At 30.2% G+C, this 17,008-nt stretch overlaps 1 protein-coding gene across 1 annotated transcript in view; it reads right to left on the reverse strand.

Moving 5' to 3' along the window:
• Positions 1–2,887: 2,887 nt before the first annotated feature.
• Positions 2,888–17,008, reverse strand: part of LOC100568592 — a 17,337-nt gene continuing 3,216 nt past the window's right edge. The window contains exons 2-4 of the mRNA XM_003245102.4: positions 11,625–11,696; positions 7,470–7,620; positions 2,888–3,914 (exon numbers count right to left, since the gene is read on the reverse strand). Of these exons, the coding sequence (XP_003245150.1) occupies positions 3,675–3,914; positions 7,470–7,620; positions 11,625–11,696 (463 nt within the window). The 3' untranslated portion in view covers positions 2,888–3,674. The remainder of the gene's footprint in view (positions 3,915–7,469; positions 7,621–11,624; positions 11,697–17,008) is intronic.

Here is a 17,008-nt window from a genome sequence, read left to right on the forward strand (position 1 = left end):
AAAATTTGATAAATTTGTCAAAATTCGATCTTTAAATGCTTATAAAAAAAAAATTGTGCCTATGTATTTTAATATTTTTCAACTGATATTGTAACAATATATCAGGAGCTTTGTATTAAATTTATACACTTTTTGGCCCAACAGAAAAAACTTTATTGATATTTATAGAAAAAAAAACTAAAAAAATTAAAAACCGAAAATGTCCGTAAACAGCTCAAAAAGAGTCAAAATATTTTCAAAATTGTATGGTGTATAGGAAATGCTAATATAAACATTCAGTAAAATTTTCATGTATCTACAGTTATTCGTTTTTGAATTACAACAAAATAAGAAAATCGCTACATGAGAAATCGAGTGAATATCCAATGTTGTAAAAATTTGAATTTCAAACGATCATAAAAATTTAATTTGACTTTCTTATGGATTTTTTTTGTTTGATAAAGGTAGATAATCTTATAAGGAATCTTGTATTACATTTTAAAATCTTAGATTTAAAAAGAAAAATTTTTACGAATCCTTAACTCAAAATAATTTGCTAATTTTCGTGATTTTTCGATATTTTGTCAATTTTTGAACTTTAAATGCTTATAAAAAAAACTGTGACTAAGGATTTTTAATATTTTTCATCTGCCTTTGAAACAATATACTTGGAGCTTCTATTAAATTTTCAAGCTTTTTTAATCAACAAATAAAATTTAATTGATATTTTTAGAAAAAAAACTAAAAAAAATGGAAAAAAAAAATGTCCTGAATTACTAAATTACTGGAAATTTTAAATTTTGACCTCCCCAATGCACCAACGATATTCACTTTCCAATCGAACAAGATACTGAAGTTGAAAATCGAAGCATTATTTCGAATACTTATCGTGTACACAGACACAAAAATTTAAAAATTTAAAAATTTAAAAAATAAAAAATAAAAAAAAAACACACATCATTGTAAAATCAATACATTCATCGTTCCACTCAGAATCTAAAATTACAAAACATGTACAATAATAATATATATTGTATCTATAGGTATAGGTTTTATTTTAAAGCTATTTAATTTCAAACATTTGACATCACTATATAAAATCATTTTTTTATCCTAAAAATATAATATTTCGATGTAAATACGCTGAAAATAATACCGTCATCCTAGCCTCCAAAGGGGTAAATTATTAGACTTTGTGTCTACTGATCATTCGAGAAACGTAATAAAAACAATAACAACAACTCGTTTTTATTAGCTAACTATACTACGAAATAAAAAACATACTGTTGGTATAATATTATAACACTGAACGACGAAGTTTAGGTTATTTTGCTTATAAAGTACGCGACTCGTGTAAGTTTTAATTTGAAAACATATATTCAGGGATCACGACAAAAGATCTGTTTTCTTTATACACCCCATGCGGCGTAGCGATGCAGCGTAAGTAGAGAATTTCGCTCCCAATTTCCAAAACAGCGCCTTTATACAGTTTATCTTCGGGTGTACAGACTCCCTGACATATTTAAAACATTATTACAGTTATTATGTTGGTGGATATTACACTTTGCCGTTTGTTTTCAAGTTTCATTATCTAGACAATGGTATGCATAATATAATATTTTGACTGATCGTATTTATTTAATTTTTTATCTATAACCACTGATCAAAAGAATTAATTATAATGAAATTGTCATCCGAACGTAAAAGCTCTCCACAATACATTCTGTCAATAAATTTTTTTTTTTATTTTGACCCTGAAAGAGAAAATCGTTTTTGACGTGTATTGTAATATCAATCACATTAATGTAATATTATAGTACAATGTGCCCCGTGAGGAAGTGACCGGCTGGCGTCATATTATGATAGTATCTAGACCTTAAGTTAGGTACGAAAGAACCCATTTAAAGGGTGGGTCCAATTTAATTTTTTTAGTTATGGGCAATTCAAGTATTTTCAAACAAACCAACCAAACTTTTACTGATGTAATTTCAACATTTTTCAACTTTTTATCGTAATTATTATTTATTTTTTTTTATTTTAAAGCTATTTTGCTGTGCTATCGACTAACATAGGTACACAATCAAAACACAAATGTACAAATTTAAATTATTATTATTATTATGTCTTTTGTCTATCAGTAGACAGTAGACACTTACCATTTACACGTATTTGTGTGTGCCAGTGGATAAAGTGATACCGATATCAATTTATCAATTATCAAATTAAATAACACAATATTATAATATTATTTATGATTATTAGTGAATAGCTGCGGTGCATGCACAATTAAAGATTGGCAAACTGGAGGCCATCTGGCCATAGTATTAATTAGGCCTAGGCCAATTGTGGACAACAAAATTACAGGATGTGCGAGTGCACACCCTGCCCCCCCCCCAAATGGCGCCCCTGGTTATATTAGAAAAATGAATATTTTAATAAACCCTTGTATACAAATTAAGTATTGCGAGTAAATCACAGGGCCATGAGTTGTGCCAGTAATTTTCTAGAACTTGCGAGTCCGTTCCCAGAATTTGTCAATTTCGTGGACATGTATATCATTATATATTATATACTTTTCAGTAGACAAACTGAATCCAAACCACTTTCCTGTATAAAACTCGGAATAGATAAATTACATTATACCATTCGAATTGAAACGAAGCCGTGCACACGAAACCTTATTGTACAGTGGTAATTTTTTTTTATTAGCTTTTAACAAGGAGTTATTATAGCTATTGTACATACTTAATTGCCTATAATCAAAATGTAATAGCAAACGCATATAACCTGAAGATATAGTCGGCCGATTTTCTTTTTGTCACGTATTAGCGTATTACAAACAATACAAAAAAAAAATGGTGGCGTATAATAACGATACAAATTATATGAATAAAAAAAAAACAAAGCGTTTTGCTCATCATAATTTATTATTATCTTAAAATAAAATAGTTTGCGTGACGGATAGCCTTGACATTTTTTGCAGACTGCTGCTCACGTTTGATGCCTAAAACCATCGGATTAACGCTTCGATGTGGTTACCAAACGGACACTATTATTTCCAACATATTACATGATATTGTACTTTCGAGTAAACGATATTACAATATATTCGTAGTGGTTTAGGGTTGTAGAGGCGACACCCTTAGATACTGTTTCATAATATTATATAACTTTCGTGCGTATACAATTATATGACATTATCTAGATAAAATTAAGATAAACCACATGTATATGTGTACAAAAAACTATAGGTACGTTAGTATTTTGTTTTTAACAGTTCCTACAAAACACTATGATATGTTGGAGATTTATGACTTTTTAAAGCTAGGTATATGATTATCTATATTTAATATTCATACATTATTATTAATTCATAATTATAGGTGCACATCTTGAGTCTGGGTCCTCTCCACTTTTTTGATTACTAGATCAGCCCGTGAATATTTTGGTAATGCGACGACAATGATGATATCAATAGTAATAATAATAATAATAATAATAATAATAATAGTAATAACAACAACAGTTTAAATAATACAACGTACGCGACACTGCGGCGGATCTTAATTATATTATTATATAATATAATAGAACGACGCGAATTCCGCTGTCAGTCTCACTACTCGCTTGAAACAGCTGTGGCCGTCGTCCTCGTCGTCGCCGTTGTCCCCAGGGTTGATCAGCGAGCGCGTAGCTCAGACCACATCCGGGTAGAAGTCAGTGTCTTGAAACACCGTCTGCGGTTCACCCGTCAGCCTGTCCACGGACGACGCCAGACACCTGTAAAGGCCCTTGTCCAGAGGCGTCACATCGTGGAAATGCAACGTACTGCCTTTGGGCCTCAGGTGCATGTCGTACGTCTGCACCTCGCCCATTCGCCTCATGGCCATCTCCTTGTCCGCTTTGCCCGGGTCCACTCGTTCCCACACGATGTTCTGCAAACCGACAAATTATACACCGTAAATCACGATTCCACGCTGCCATAAATACTAAGACTGGGTGGGTAGGCGGTGTATGCGACTAAACCACGATCTGTATGAAAGAGTAACCACCCTTGGCGGAAATAATTAACTTCGGCGGGTGAGCTTTTATACTAGGTTTAAAAAATGTACGAGACTATATAAAGCAAATATTGAAACCCAAAGTCCATGGACGACCATGTGACTATTTAGGCTATTAACGACACAATCGCTTTAAAATTACTGTCTGCTTGTTAATTCTGGCATGTGGTGACAGCCTAAAATGATGAGTCGTGTATCTATTATGTTCTCGAATAGCTGGTCAAACCCCCTGACGGTTCCCGGTGTCCTATAGTTCTGACCAATTGTAGGCGATATACTATAAGTATATGACTTCGAGACAACCGCAACAACTACTGGAGTAATGACCGTATTGTTTTACATAACATTGTAATGTGGTATAATATAATATGTTAGAATCCAAAAACGTGTATTTTAATATTAATTAGTGTAGTATTGTGACAGAGTCAGCTGATCGCCATATTAAATATACACCGTGCACAAGTGCGGTGATCATATAATATTAAACGATGAAGTTTTTATGGCGCGTGCGTCGTCCGATCTTTTTGTATAAGACAATCGAACTCTGAGAAGAAAATTGCGGATCGTTGTACCAACGTTTTGTGTTACAACCATTATAATATTATAAAAACATAATTTTACTATAGCTCACTACCTATACCAGGCGAGTACAACCTCTTTCCACTTTCCGGCCATATTCGAAATTCATATGAATACACTTCACGTTTTTTTTGTTCATTCCGATAAATGCAATAAATATAGTATTATCTTTGTTCACTGAATATTTGGTCGCTAGTTAATATTATTTTTCTCGTAATTAGAAACTAGGTAGTTACTACACAATTTGTAAGATATTTTATAACTTTTAAAAATTTTTTTTTAAATTATGATTATTATTTTTATTTATCTACCTACCTACCTAAATACATTTCTAATTTTATAAAATTTTCACGGGCCGGATTCGGCCACCCGTGGGCAGTGGGTTGGACACGCCTGACCTATACACTTGAAATCAAGCGTTATTCGGTAACGCGCATGTCTGCATATTATTATGAAACGGAAGACCGTTAGCGATAGTTTCAAACGCCAATATTAACAATATAATATTGTGTACATTGAATAAGTAAAACTGTCTTCGTAAGATCATGCGCGGTAATTATCTTATCTCTCCTCATTAGAAACTAAGTAGTAACTACACTATAATTTTAAGATATTTTATAATTTTTAAAAGCTTATTAAAAAAACATTTTTTTTTTTAATTATTATTTTTATTTTTTTTATACTACCTACCTAAATAAATTTCTAATCTCATAAAATATTCACGGGCTGGTTGGAATACTTCTGCTGGGCCGGATTCGGACGCCCGTGGGCACGCCTGACCTATACACTTGAAATGACGCGTTATTCGGCAACGCGCATGTCTGCATATTATGAAACGTAAGACCGTTAGCGACAGTTCCGAACGGCGCCATAACAATATAATATTGTGTACATTGAATAAGTAAAACTGTCTCCGTAAGTGCATGTGCGATAATCATCTTATCTCGGATTCCACGGCGTATACGTTGACTGCAGGGAATACTGTCTCGTAAACTGTAGAATATACAGTCACGTGGGGTACACGTATTTTTTTATGGAATACATAATAATATACAGTTATTGTAATATTATACCGGTTAATAATTTTAACGAAAAATATTCATTATTTCTAAAGTATAGGTACCTATAAATGTTTTTGAAAATATTTAATTTTGCGTGCATATTAATTAGAAGTCGATACAAAACTACATTATTGGAAAAAAAAACTGTTCTATATTCAAATCGACGTGTCAAATGGATAGTTATTTAAGGTATTTAATTAGGTACCTATTGTATTTTAAAATCCAAACATAGATGGGTGGAGTGGAGAAGCATAGCTGCAGGAATCTTCGCAAGACGTAGTTGGTCTACTACTCCGTTCATCAAAACTTTAAATGTATAAATCTATAATTAATTAGTAACTCGGATGAAATTTCAAATAGCTAACTACTTCGAAAAATATTCTGCTTGGAATATAAAATTAATAACGCACGTTGCCATTCGAAAAAGAAAAAAACTTAAAAAACAAATCTATTAAATAATTTCAAAAACGTTGTTTTGTGATATTGAGATATTGTGTAAAATATATTATATATATTGTGTAAAAACAATATTTTCAAAAACGTTGTTACTTTTGTAAATAATGAGTTTTACGTTTAAACTTTAAATAATCATCCGGTATTATATTTCCATAATAATGTTGTGCTCCAACCACAATAAAACGTTTATCGCGTCCAATCTATAACTGTATTGTGTTTACACGCAAACGGTACAAATTATTTTTTTAAAACAAAGTTTTTTTTTTTCATATTTTATTCTGAGTTGTTACAAGGAATTTTTTGGTCAACTAATAAATATTTAAAATATACAGAAACAAAGTTTTTTTTTATTATTATTCTGGTTATTTTTTTCATGATCGCATTTGTTCTTCGTAACTTATAGGTAAGTAATATTGATTCGTGCTCATGGCCGTGAAACGTTTTAACGTTTTTTTAAGATACAAAATTATACGTAGACACGTAGTACAATAATAATATATTATAACGAGTGTATAATATCATATTTTACGTATAAAATCCCCGGATGCGAAATCAAGCGTACAAGCTACACACGCTTATAATATTATTATTGTCATAAGTCATAACTTCAGTTACGAATTATTATTATGGGTAGGACCTACACCTACACGGGGCTCCTAATCAGCTAAAAAAATTCAGGAAAACCGCTTTTTAATCAGGTGTATGAATATTTTTTCTAATAAAACCCTCAAAACTTAAGTCTTAAAGTAATAATAATTATTGTTCTTTATACATTATATTACATTTAAGTAAGCGTTGATCGAACATCAACCCAGTCAACCATATTTTACTAGAATTCTTATTCTTTCTCTTTAAAAACAAAAACGATTCTAATAAAAGCTCCTGCTACTCGCATCACCACCTCCGTTTACACAAACAATATAACGTAACGAAAAAAGTTCGTATAAACCTCATTATTGATTCCTCACCGAATGGCATTGAAAATTCCTTTTAGTATGTAATATAATATGGTCTTTCGAGGAAAAGTAACAATTTTATATAGTATCGGCGTAACACGTCATGGGTGCAACCATTTCCGGTAAAATTAGAAAAATCTGCACCATACACAATATATGTATCTCATGTAGGCACTCTCGTCGGTGTCATAAATGTGTTTTCAAAAATCCATTCATTCAGGCTATAATATTATTATTGGACTTATAATCATTAGTATATACGGTGGTGCAATATCATTAAATACATAACATTTTTTGTTTTTTCTATCTGTTCGGTTTTCCACGCCACCTGTCCATCCCAATTAGCGTTAATTCTGTTTTGTCAAACACGGACTTACAGATATCACCGGCACAGTACTCGGAAATTCACAATTTATCTCGGCTCCAGTCGGTGGTACCAGCTTCCACCATCCACTGCCCACTCGCAGTCTTCGTGTCTTTTTGCTCTCCGTCACTGACGCAGTGTCTATTCGGTTGTAAAATCCCCATCTGTAAAAATTTCCTAAGAATTATTTACTTACAATATGTAAATGTTTTGTTTCTCTTATTGTTTAGTTGTTATACGAAATTATTTTCATTCCACTTATATCTATCACCTGCAGCTGGTAGAATATAGTGCAAACAAATATTTTTAAAGCAATTCGAAAAATTCTAATTTCTTCTGCCCTCCTTGAAAGTTGAAACACAAGAATTTTTAGATACCTAACAAGAATATTAAGGTCTGTAGAAGAACGCAATATTATATCACATAATAATTAATAGTTTATTATGTAAATAATAAATATATTGTCTTGTTTTAAAATCAGAAAAAAGCAAGTCAATTTTTGAAATATCATTCAAACATTTCAAAATTATGTTACCCAAGTACCCTGAAATATCAACCATCCATAAATGTCGATAACTGTTATTTAAATCTATGACAATATTGACAATCACACTGAGATTATGAACAAAAAAAAACAGAAAGTAAAATATCGAATCAGTCCATTTGTATTTTACATTCATATTCAAGTCATTTTTTTTTTCTTTAGTCAGTAAAAAGTTTTTTGGGTATACCTAATATTATATTGTAGTAAAATTAGTGGAATTTAATCTAATACAAACATTAATTACAACTAATTCAAAGTTTATCAATTGGTGTTGATTTATGTAATAGTAAAATTATTTTTTGTAATATTTTTTCTAGAATATATAAAAAGAAAATTGTTTAATACAATTAATTTTATACTACAAGTGTTCTTTTGTATATTTAAATGTTAATCAAAACAATTCATTCAAATAAATCTAATATTTAATGACATATAATATAACAATAATTTTCTCATTTTTCACGACATAGATCATGTTTTGTGTACCTGAGTAGATAGGCTCACCATATACATTTGTATTCAAAATATTAAAAGTTTAATTCATAATTGTTTTCTTTGAATGCATTTTAAAAACTAACTTTAAATTATGAATTACTAATGAAGTACTTTAAATGTTATTAAATTTAAATTACGTAATATGTTATTATATAAAACTAGAAATACGAAATATGATTTAATTTTCAAATAATTAAAATAAAATTCTACAAATTTGTTGATGATAAAAATATCGTCGTATTTTATTTGGTTTACTACTGTAAACTAAATATAATTTAAATGTATGGTGGCACATACACCATGATAAAATAATGAGTATATAACAGTTTTTTTTTCGTCAAAACAATAAATAACATTAACTTATAAATATTATTATAATAATATATTATGATCGTTACAGTGGTCAAATCAATTTTAAAACTAAATGAAATAAAACCGTTTTTCTGTTTATCTGTATAGCATGGCTATAGGTATTATCTAATAAGTAATGACATTTGATCGTTATAGGGAGCACAGAATACTTCACCAGAAATCTGTATAAACTTTTGTTTTTTTTTAACTTAAACTCGATTTTTGTGTTGAATATTGTCGAATTGAACTATATGCATGTTTTAATTTGACACCGATTAAAAAATAAAAATAAACTAACATTTTGATAAGTATAAATCTTGCTCAAATCTAAAACACACAATATTATGTGAAATTATTCATATTTCAATATTCTGTGTTGGCCTTAATTCGTTGTTAAAAAATATAATTAGATTTTCGGTTTCGTTGTATATTTATTTTTTACACAAGTATATTATGTGATGTGATTATAATCATCATTATTACTTCCCTGTGTTGTTAATCAAAATAATTGGGTTTGAAACGCCATTGTTTTCGTTCTTGCCTTTTCCACTTCAAATGTTGTCAACTTAACAATGTATATACAATATACATTGGCATTCAACGAATAAAAAATTATAAAAATAAAACAAAAAAACTAAAAGAGGCATAATAGGTAGTAAGGACATTTAGATAAATTTCAATATATTTTTTTATCAGAGCATTTTACCACGAGTAAAATATGAACGGAACGAAGCTATTGGGTCATAGTTGAACTGATGTATGTTTTTGATTATTCATAATTTTACATAAAACCCATGCCAGTTATTTATTTTTTTTTTAACCAGGATGGGCTTTTACTCCTTATACGTATTAACATATTTGGGTGGGGAGGGGGTGTTAAATACTTTGTGCCCTCTGGCCGGCCTCTAGTTACGCTGACAACGATGTTTATGTTTGACTCTGTTCTTAGCGAGCTTAGAGGTCCTATAAAACGCGTGTATATATTAAAATACCTAATATATTGAGTTTGTTTCATCGCAACATGATAAAATATCAAAACCTAATAAAATTTGATACCTATCAAAACCATTGCCCACGCAAAAATATTTAATATCAAAACACCACCATGACGCGATATACGGCCCATTTAAATAAAAAAACCAATTTTAGTTGTTTTTTTTTGTAATTCACAAATACTAATTGTATGGACATGAACTTTTTTCGTATTTAGGTAGTAGATACATCATAACATATTTTCAAAAATTCTCGTTTGAAAAAATTAAAGCTTACATCGTTACAGGACTTGGGTTTTTATACTATTTAAGGAATTCCAATGAATACAAATCTAAATATTTGTAAATAGGTATTAAACCTGCTTTATGTGTAGGTATTTAAAAAATCCGAAAAATCGGTATTTGGCCAAATGCACAATATTAAAGAGAAAAAGAGTGACCAATCACACCTGGTGCATCGCACCCTGTATGGGTGATTATAATGCATATGATAATAATATTATATTGATGCGGGTGCACGGTTGTTACAATCCTGCACGGTGTGTTCGTGTACGGTTTTTTTCAACTAAAGTCCACCTAAATGCCGCCTAGCACGGTGCATAAAAAAATTATCCACTCTGGAAAAAAAAACATAACACGCGTTTACGAGTGATGCGAAATCGTTTAGAGGGATGCCGAGTGCCGACGAGCGTGTCGCGCGGGCGTAACGATATTTAACGTCCCGAAAACACGTACCTACCCACGTCGAGTCGATATGCGTTGTAACTTTTTAACGTGTACGCATATGGGTATGGATAAACCATGGCGTGTAATAAATCGGACAAATTGAAACGATATAAACGAAAAACAAAAAACTAAACGCGAGCACCGTCTGATACGTCGACGATCATCGCGCTCCTTTGAACGTTTTCGCAGATAAAGTCAAAAACGCTTATATTGGTTATCTGCAAGGTGCACCTCATGACAAATTATATAGGTATCATCACAGCATTTTGATATGCATCCTCCGCTCTTTACTTCGCCTATATCGTAGTTCTCCACTTCTTATTGGCTGTCAATCATATACATACATATTATATTATAACATAGAACAAAACCAACCAATGAGAAGTGGAGAACTACGATATAGGCCGGGGGTAAAGAAGATGCGTATCTACTGCGCAAAACTAGTGCAACTGTGATGATACCTATATAATTTGTCATGGTGAACATTATGATATACTATGATATTATAATAATATTGCCGACGCCACGTGTTGTATTCGAGGACCGACAGCGATCGGTTACTTCAATTCGTCATTTCACGGGCTTGCATTAAAGTTACGTAATTAGAAATTATTATAATGGTGATATTATTGAACGTTAATCCTCTGAAATGGAGATTTTTAGATCCTCATACAATTTTTAATGAACCACATTTTTATAATAATTATTTTTATAAATCCTCGAGATTGCAGAAATTAAACCACTAATCGTATATGAGTCGAAACATTTTTATTCATAAACCCAACTCATACCTATTATAAGAAACTTTTAATTAAAGATTGTATTAATAAATTACATGCGTTGAAATAAATTATTGCTGTATTTTTTTTATTATTCTTTAAGGTTAGGGTATTAAGTACTATGGAAATAATGAAAACATTTAAACAACACTTTTTATATAACTCGTAAATGATTACAAATATATTAATTTGTTCAAATTAGCTATTCCCGAATCTAGAATATCTTGTACCCTGTTATATTATATTCTAATGTATCTTTCCAGTCCCGGATAAATCATTACTTGTTGTATGGTATTCCCTTCTGGAAGTTCTCTCGCATCGAAGCCAGCTTTTCAAAATACCGTATACCGTAACTGAAACAAAAATAAACTGCGTCAGATCGTGTGTGAGCTTATATGTATACTAAAAGTCTAAAAATAAAGTGTATAGTGAAGGTTTTATTACGATTCCTACTCAAACACACATTTTCACGTATATGCGTATTGCGTATAATATATGTGATATGTGTGTGTGTGTGTTTTACTGTAATATATGTGAGATTGTGATGTGCGCACGTGTTTGTAAACGGTCAAAGGGCCATAATATTTCGTGCAAATTGTATGGAGACATTTTAAAAAGCTTCTTCTCTTGGACAAAGAAACACTACTTTTTTGCTCAAACATTTTTTTTAACGACACCGCTTAATGGAAAGAAAAACGTCTTCTTATAAGTCACTAAACTTGATAAAAAAATATGTATATATATTAATATTAATCGAACAATAAATGTTTTAATTAGATTTCAGTGAAATTTTGAATTTCCGTTGCTCATCACTTTTGATTACATTGTTAATTCATCAATTTAGGTATGAACGTCCTGCTCATTTTTATTTTTTGTTATTTTTCTTACTTAATAAACGCACAAAAAGCTTTTTTACGGAAAATGTTATTGTTTTAATATCGTGAGACACGACTACGTTCAATAATAATAAACGAATACAAAATTCGAAAGTTGTACATTATATCATAATCCATCATAGAGTAACGCTGGCTATACTTCGGCCTAAGACTTCCGGAAAATTCACAAGAAGTAATATTTCAATTTCCAAATTCCTGGAAAAGCCTAAATTATTTGATTACAATTTGTTCAGTTATTAAAAACATCTTATATTGATATTGTTATTGTATCATGTGTTGATTTATTTATTTTTATACAAGTATAAATATATAGTATATAATAATGAGTATTGCTATTACTATAGTATGTAGCTAGAACATTTTGGTTTTAACACTATTGTTAAGAACCAAAATAGGTACTATTTAGGTCGCTATCAAATAACAAATGTGAACATTTTATAGATTTAGTACCTTAAGGTTCTGAGCCCACGATGGTTAATCAACCAGGGCTTTAATACACCGATGTTTGGCATTATTGATGCATCAATAATAATTCGTTCCAGAAATATCTTTACGATTCCTGTGAATTCTAGCATGTTCCTGGGAATATTTCCCTCCCCTGTTATACCGATATTCTATACATTACATTGTGTTCATATATATACAATATTATTATGTACGTATAATATTATAATGGACGAACTTTTGTAACTATACACAAATATTATAATCTCTTTGTATTAAAGATATTAAAGTAGGTAGTAATTTAATATTAACCGAGTTTGCAGTTTTGTTACCCGTCAAGAGGGTCGGTTATTGTATGCGTTATTATACGCTCTAATCCCTGAAACGTCCGGTACGATATTATTCTACCGGGTCAGTCAATGTTTTGTGGCTCTTGAAGTAACATAGCGGAAGCACTTCCGGGTTGGTCAAACGCTGGGACAGGGAAAGAAGAAGAAAAAAAGGGGCACATAATTTTAAAAACCCCACAATGCACTATAAATACAATATATTCGAATAATTACGTTCCGGGAAGGGTGAAGTCCGTGTGCATGGTATTCAAAAAGTCGCTTTTTTTTTTGTTCAAAACTGACTAATTGGTGGTGCGTAATACAAAATATTTGGGTTTTTATTCAGTAACTAATTACATTTGAATAATACTAATTGTTCATTTGTATTTTGTACTCAAAGTATTTTTATGTTATCGGATAGTTTCAGACAATTTTGAATAATAAATTTCGACGATTGAAATAAAAACATTCGATGAATAATGTCATCGAAAAAAATACCATTTCAAGCATGTGACTACGTTACATGGTACGGTATGGTATAGTACGGTTTAGAAATGTCAAATACGTGACAAAAAAATCCTAACGCAATTTAAAATTCATCGTTTAAATGTGTCAGAGCACGTAAACCCGTCGTGTAGAGATTGACTCTTTTTATTTTATTAAAAAAAAAAAAAATAATAATAATAATAATAATAATAACAATAAAAACCTCGTTTTAAAGAAACCATTTTCAATAGATATGAAAAACGACCAATAACAATTAATATACTGAATACATAATATATAATATATATGTACATAGATATATAAATTCTTTTTAAATCAAGGCGGTTTTTTTTTTTTTTAATTCAAAGTTCTAAAAGAAAGAAAAACAACACCATTGTTTTTATGGTAAAGTGTTTCTATAATAGCTCGAGCTTCCCCCGTATGCGTCTGTATCGTATATAAATACGTACAATATACCGCAAAAACAATACGTCTGCGAAACGTTTCTTTTATTTAAGAATTTTCTGAATGGCGTCTCGAACTGATTAAATTTTGTAAACTGTCGGTAGGATTAAATTTATTATAATTTTGTCGAGTAGAATTCGCGCTGAAAATAATCTCGAATATATTTTAAGCATAATTAAAAAATCCTAAACACCGTACGTGTAGTCAAACATTATTCTAGTCGATCGAACAAAAAATATAAAAAAAAGCGATACTTTTTATACGTTTTCCGACGTACACGTCTTTCACAATATTTTCAAAAGTTTTACGCGCTTTTGCAAACTAGATTACGACATCTATATTTTATTCCGTACTTTAAAATATATATATAAAAATACCCATAAAAGACTTATTATGACGTGTGGTGAAAGTCTAAAAAAAAAATATGCGCTCAGACCGTTCGAACAAATCGGATAAAATATATTTTCAGCTGTCTACATTCGTTTTCGATGCAATAATGTATAATGTTGTCGCGGAGAACAATTTTTTCGCAGCGTCTTCAATATAACCCGTGACTTGGGGTGGCCGAAGAAAGAACACGTTGCACTCTAACGCGCAGTGCTGTCGAGTAAAAAAATGGCTTTCGAAAATCGCCAATAATATTTTACTAAGCCATTAGCACCACTAAAGGGTACTTAGGAGTTTGGGGCACTATAGATTGCTCCTAGTTGAATTTATTTTAACACGTACAGTTGATGATTATTAGGTTTATCATACAAAGGGGCGGAACGAGTTTCCACCACTGTCCGTTTAACCTCCAAAAGAGGTTAGTTTCCATTTTTTTTCAGAAATTCTTTTTGGACTACAGATTATGTAATTTTCTTCCAAAAATTAAAAAGCATAATAAATAAATTACCAATATTTAAGCCAGCAACAACAAACGTATCAGCTGTTGCACTGTTGTGTACTGTATCATAAAGAAAGAGTAAGACACTAACAGTTAGTAATCTCAAACTTTAATTATATATTAAGCCTGATAAGGGCCATCCATTTGTTTAATATTGTTTAATATAAGTTATTATCGATTCTTATAATGGTTTTTATACACGGAATTATATATAAATATATAATATAGACCCTAGTATAGCGGTAAATGTGATTATATAATTTTTATAAAGAAAACCAAATGTATTTATATCGTTGAATATTGTGAAGCAAATACGAAATTATATTTACTGTAAAACAAAAAGTATTCAGACTAAAAGAAAAAACTACCGATCAAACGAACGACGTGGAACAATCGATAATACAATTAGTAGACTGAATAACAAAGAAATTTCTAGGAAATTATAAAAAGTAAATTAGTTTTTTATCCGACTTATAAAATAACTATTTTGTTCCATCCAATATATTCAAGTTTTAGTTAAAAGTTATTTATGTCAGATATTTGTGTAACATAAATGTATATGGAGCGATTCAACAAGCATGCACACCCCTTTTTTTCTTCAATAATGCAGTTATTCAAAATCTAATTTTTGGAGTTTTTAAATATATTTTTAGACCATATTTTAAAATTCAAGAGTTTTTTTGTTGAAGCCTCCTGTGGAAACACAAACTTCAGTTTTTCAGATGAGAACTCTCTTTTACAACTGTAAATATTATACAGTGGATAATTTTACACGTAAAAATGTTTACATATCAGAATCGAAATTAGTATGAGTAGTTTTTAAGTTATTTAACTTTATGTTCTAATGATAAAAAGTCCAAGGTAATGGTTTAAGATTAAGAAGCTATAGTGATTTGACAATTTTAGTCATTAATATTAATCTATCAATATTAATAGTTTGTAAAAATGGCCCAAGTATAATAAATAATAGATCAACTTAGTTCTATTTTATATTGTTTAAAAACGATTTTTAAGAGGACACTACCCGTGCATTTGTTTTCTTAGCCGATTTCATAGCTACGACATAGCTTTTATTTCACTAGTTGCAATAGTGTACTGTTAGTTTGGATATTAGAGTGAATTTACCTATTATCGAGCATTCAGGTAATAACATTATGTGCGCTTAATCGTCGGCGATATTTGAATATTTTAATTTCCAAGCGAAATATGAGGATTTTTAATTTGTGATATAATTTACTATACCTACCCTTGCTTGAAAATTAAAATATCGAAAAGATCGCCGATGCACAGATAATGTTTTCACCTAATAGTTTGATGAATTCAATTCATTCTAATATAAAAACTAACAACACAGTAGCATACTATTGAAACTAGTGAATGCAAATTTGCTATGTCGTACGTGTGTAAAACGGAGACAACGAATTCATGGAAAGCGTAATATTATGCATAAAAAACATTTTAATAACTAAAAAGGTGGGTAAGTGGATTTCACTCTGCTGTACAGTAGGTTACAAGTGGGTCACTGTATAATGGATGGTATTAAATTTGAATTCAATGATATAATATCACTGTATAAGAAAAACGATTCTGAGCGGAGACGGTATATCAGTCTATGTATTAGACATATATATACTTATCTATGGTATTAAAAAAAAATTGACCTATAATAGGTACCTATACTAAATTCCAAATTAATCATATCATAATATCTATTAGGTACTTATAACGCGTTATACATCAACAAAAAACCGTGGTACTATCATAGATATATAATAGTATACTTTAGAAGTTTCAAGTACCCACGAATAATATTATACAATCACAACAAAATAACTAAAATAGTTATCCTAGGTTTTTAATATGTAATTTCGTCCAAATTTGTACTGAAAATGACTATAAAAATAAACTGCGTAAATGTATTTTTTAGATTTTTTGGTAACAGAATTAATTACTTACGTGGAATCTTGTTTTAAATTTTCAATTCTTAGATACAAAAATTGAACATTTTATAAATTTTTAACTACAAAATAATTTTTCAAATTAAAATTTAATAAATTTTGTCAAAATTTGATCTTTAAATGCTTATAAAAAAAAATTGTGCCTATGTATTTTTAATATTTTTCAACTGATATTGTAACAATATATCAGGAGCTTTGTAT

The sequence above is a fragment of the Acyrthosiphon pisum genome, chromosome A2 (genome assembly GCF_005508785.2).
Source record: "Acyrthosiphon pisum isolate AL4f chromosome A2, pea_aphid_22Mar2018_4r6ur, whole genome shotgun sequence".
NCBI lineage: Eukaryota > Metazoa > Arthropoda > Insecta > Hemiptera > Aphididae > Acyrthosiphon > Acyrthosiphon pisum.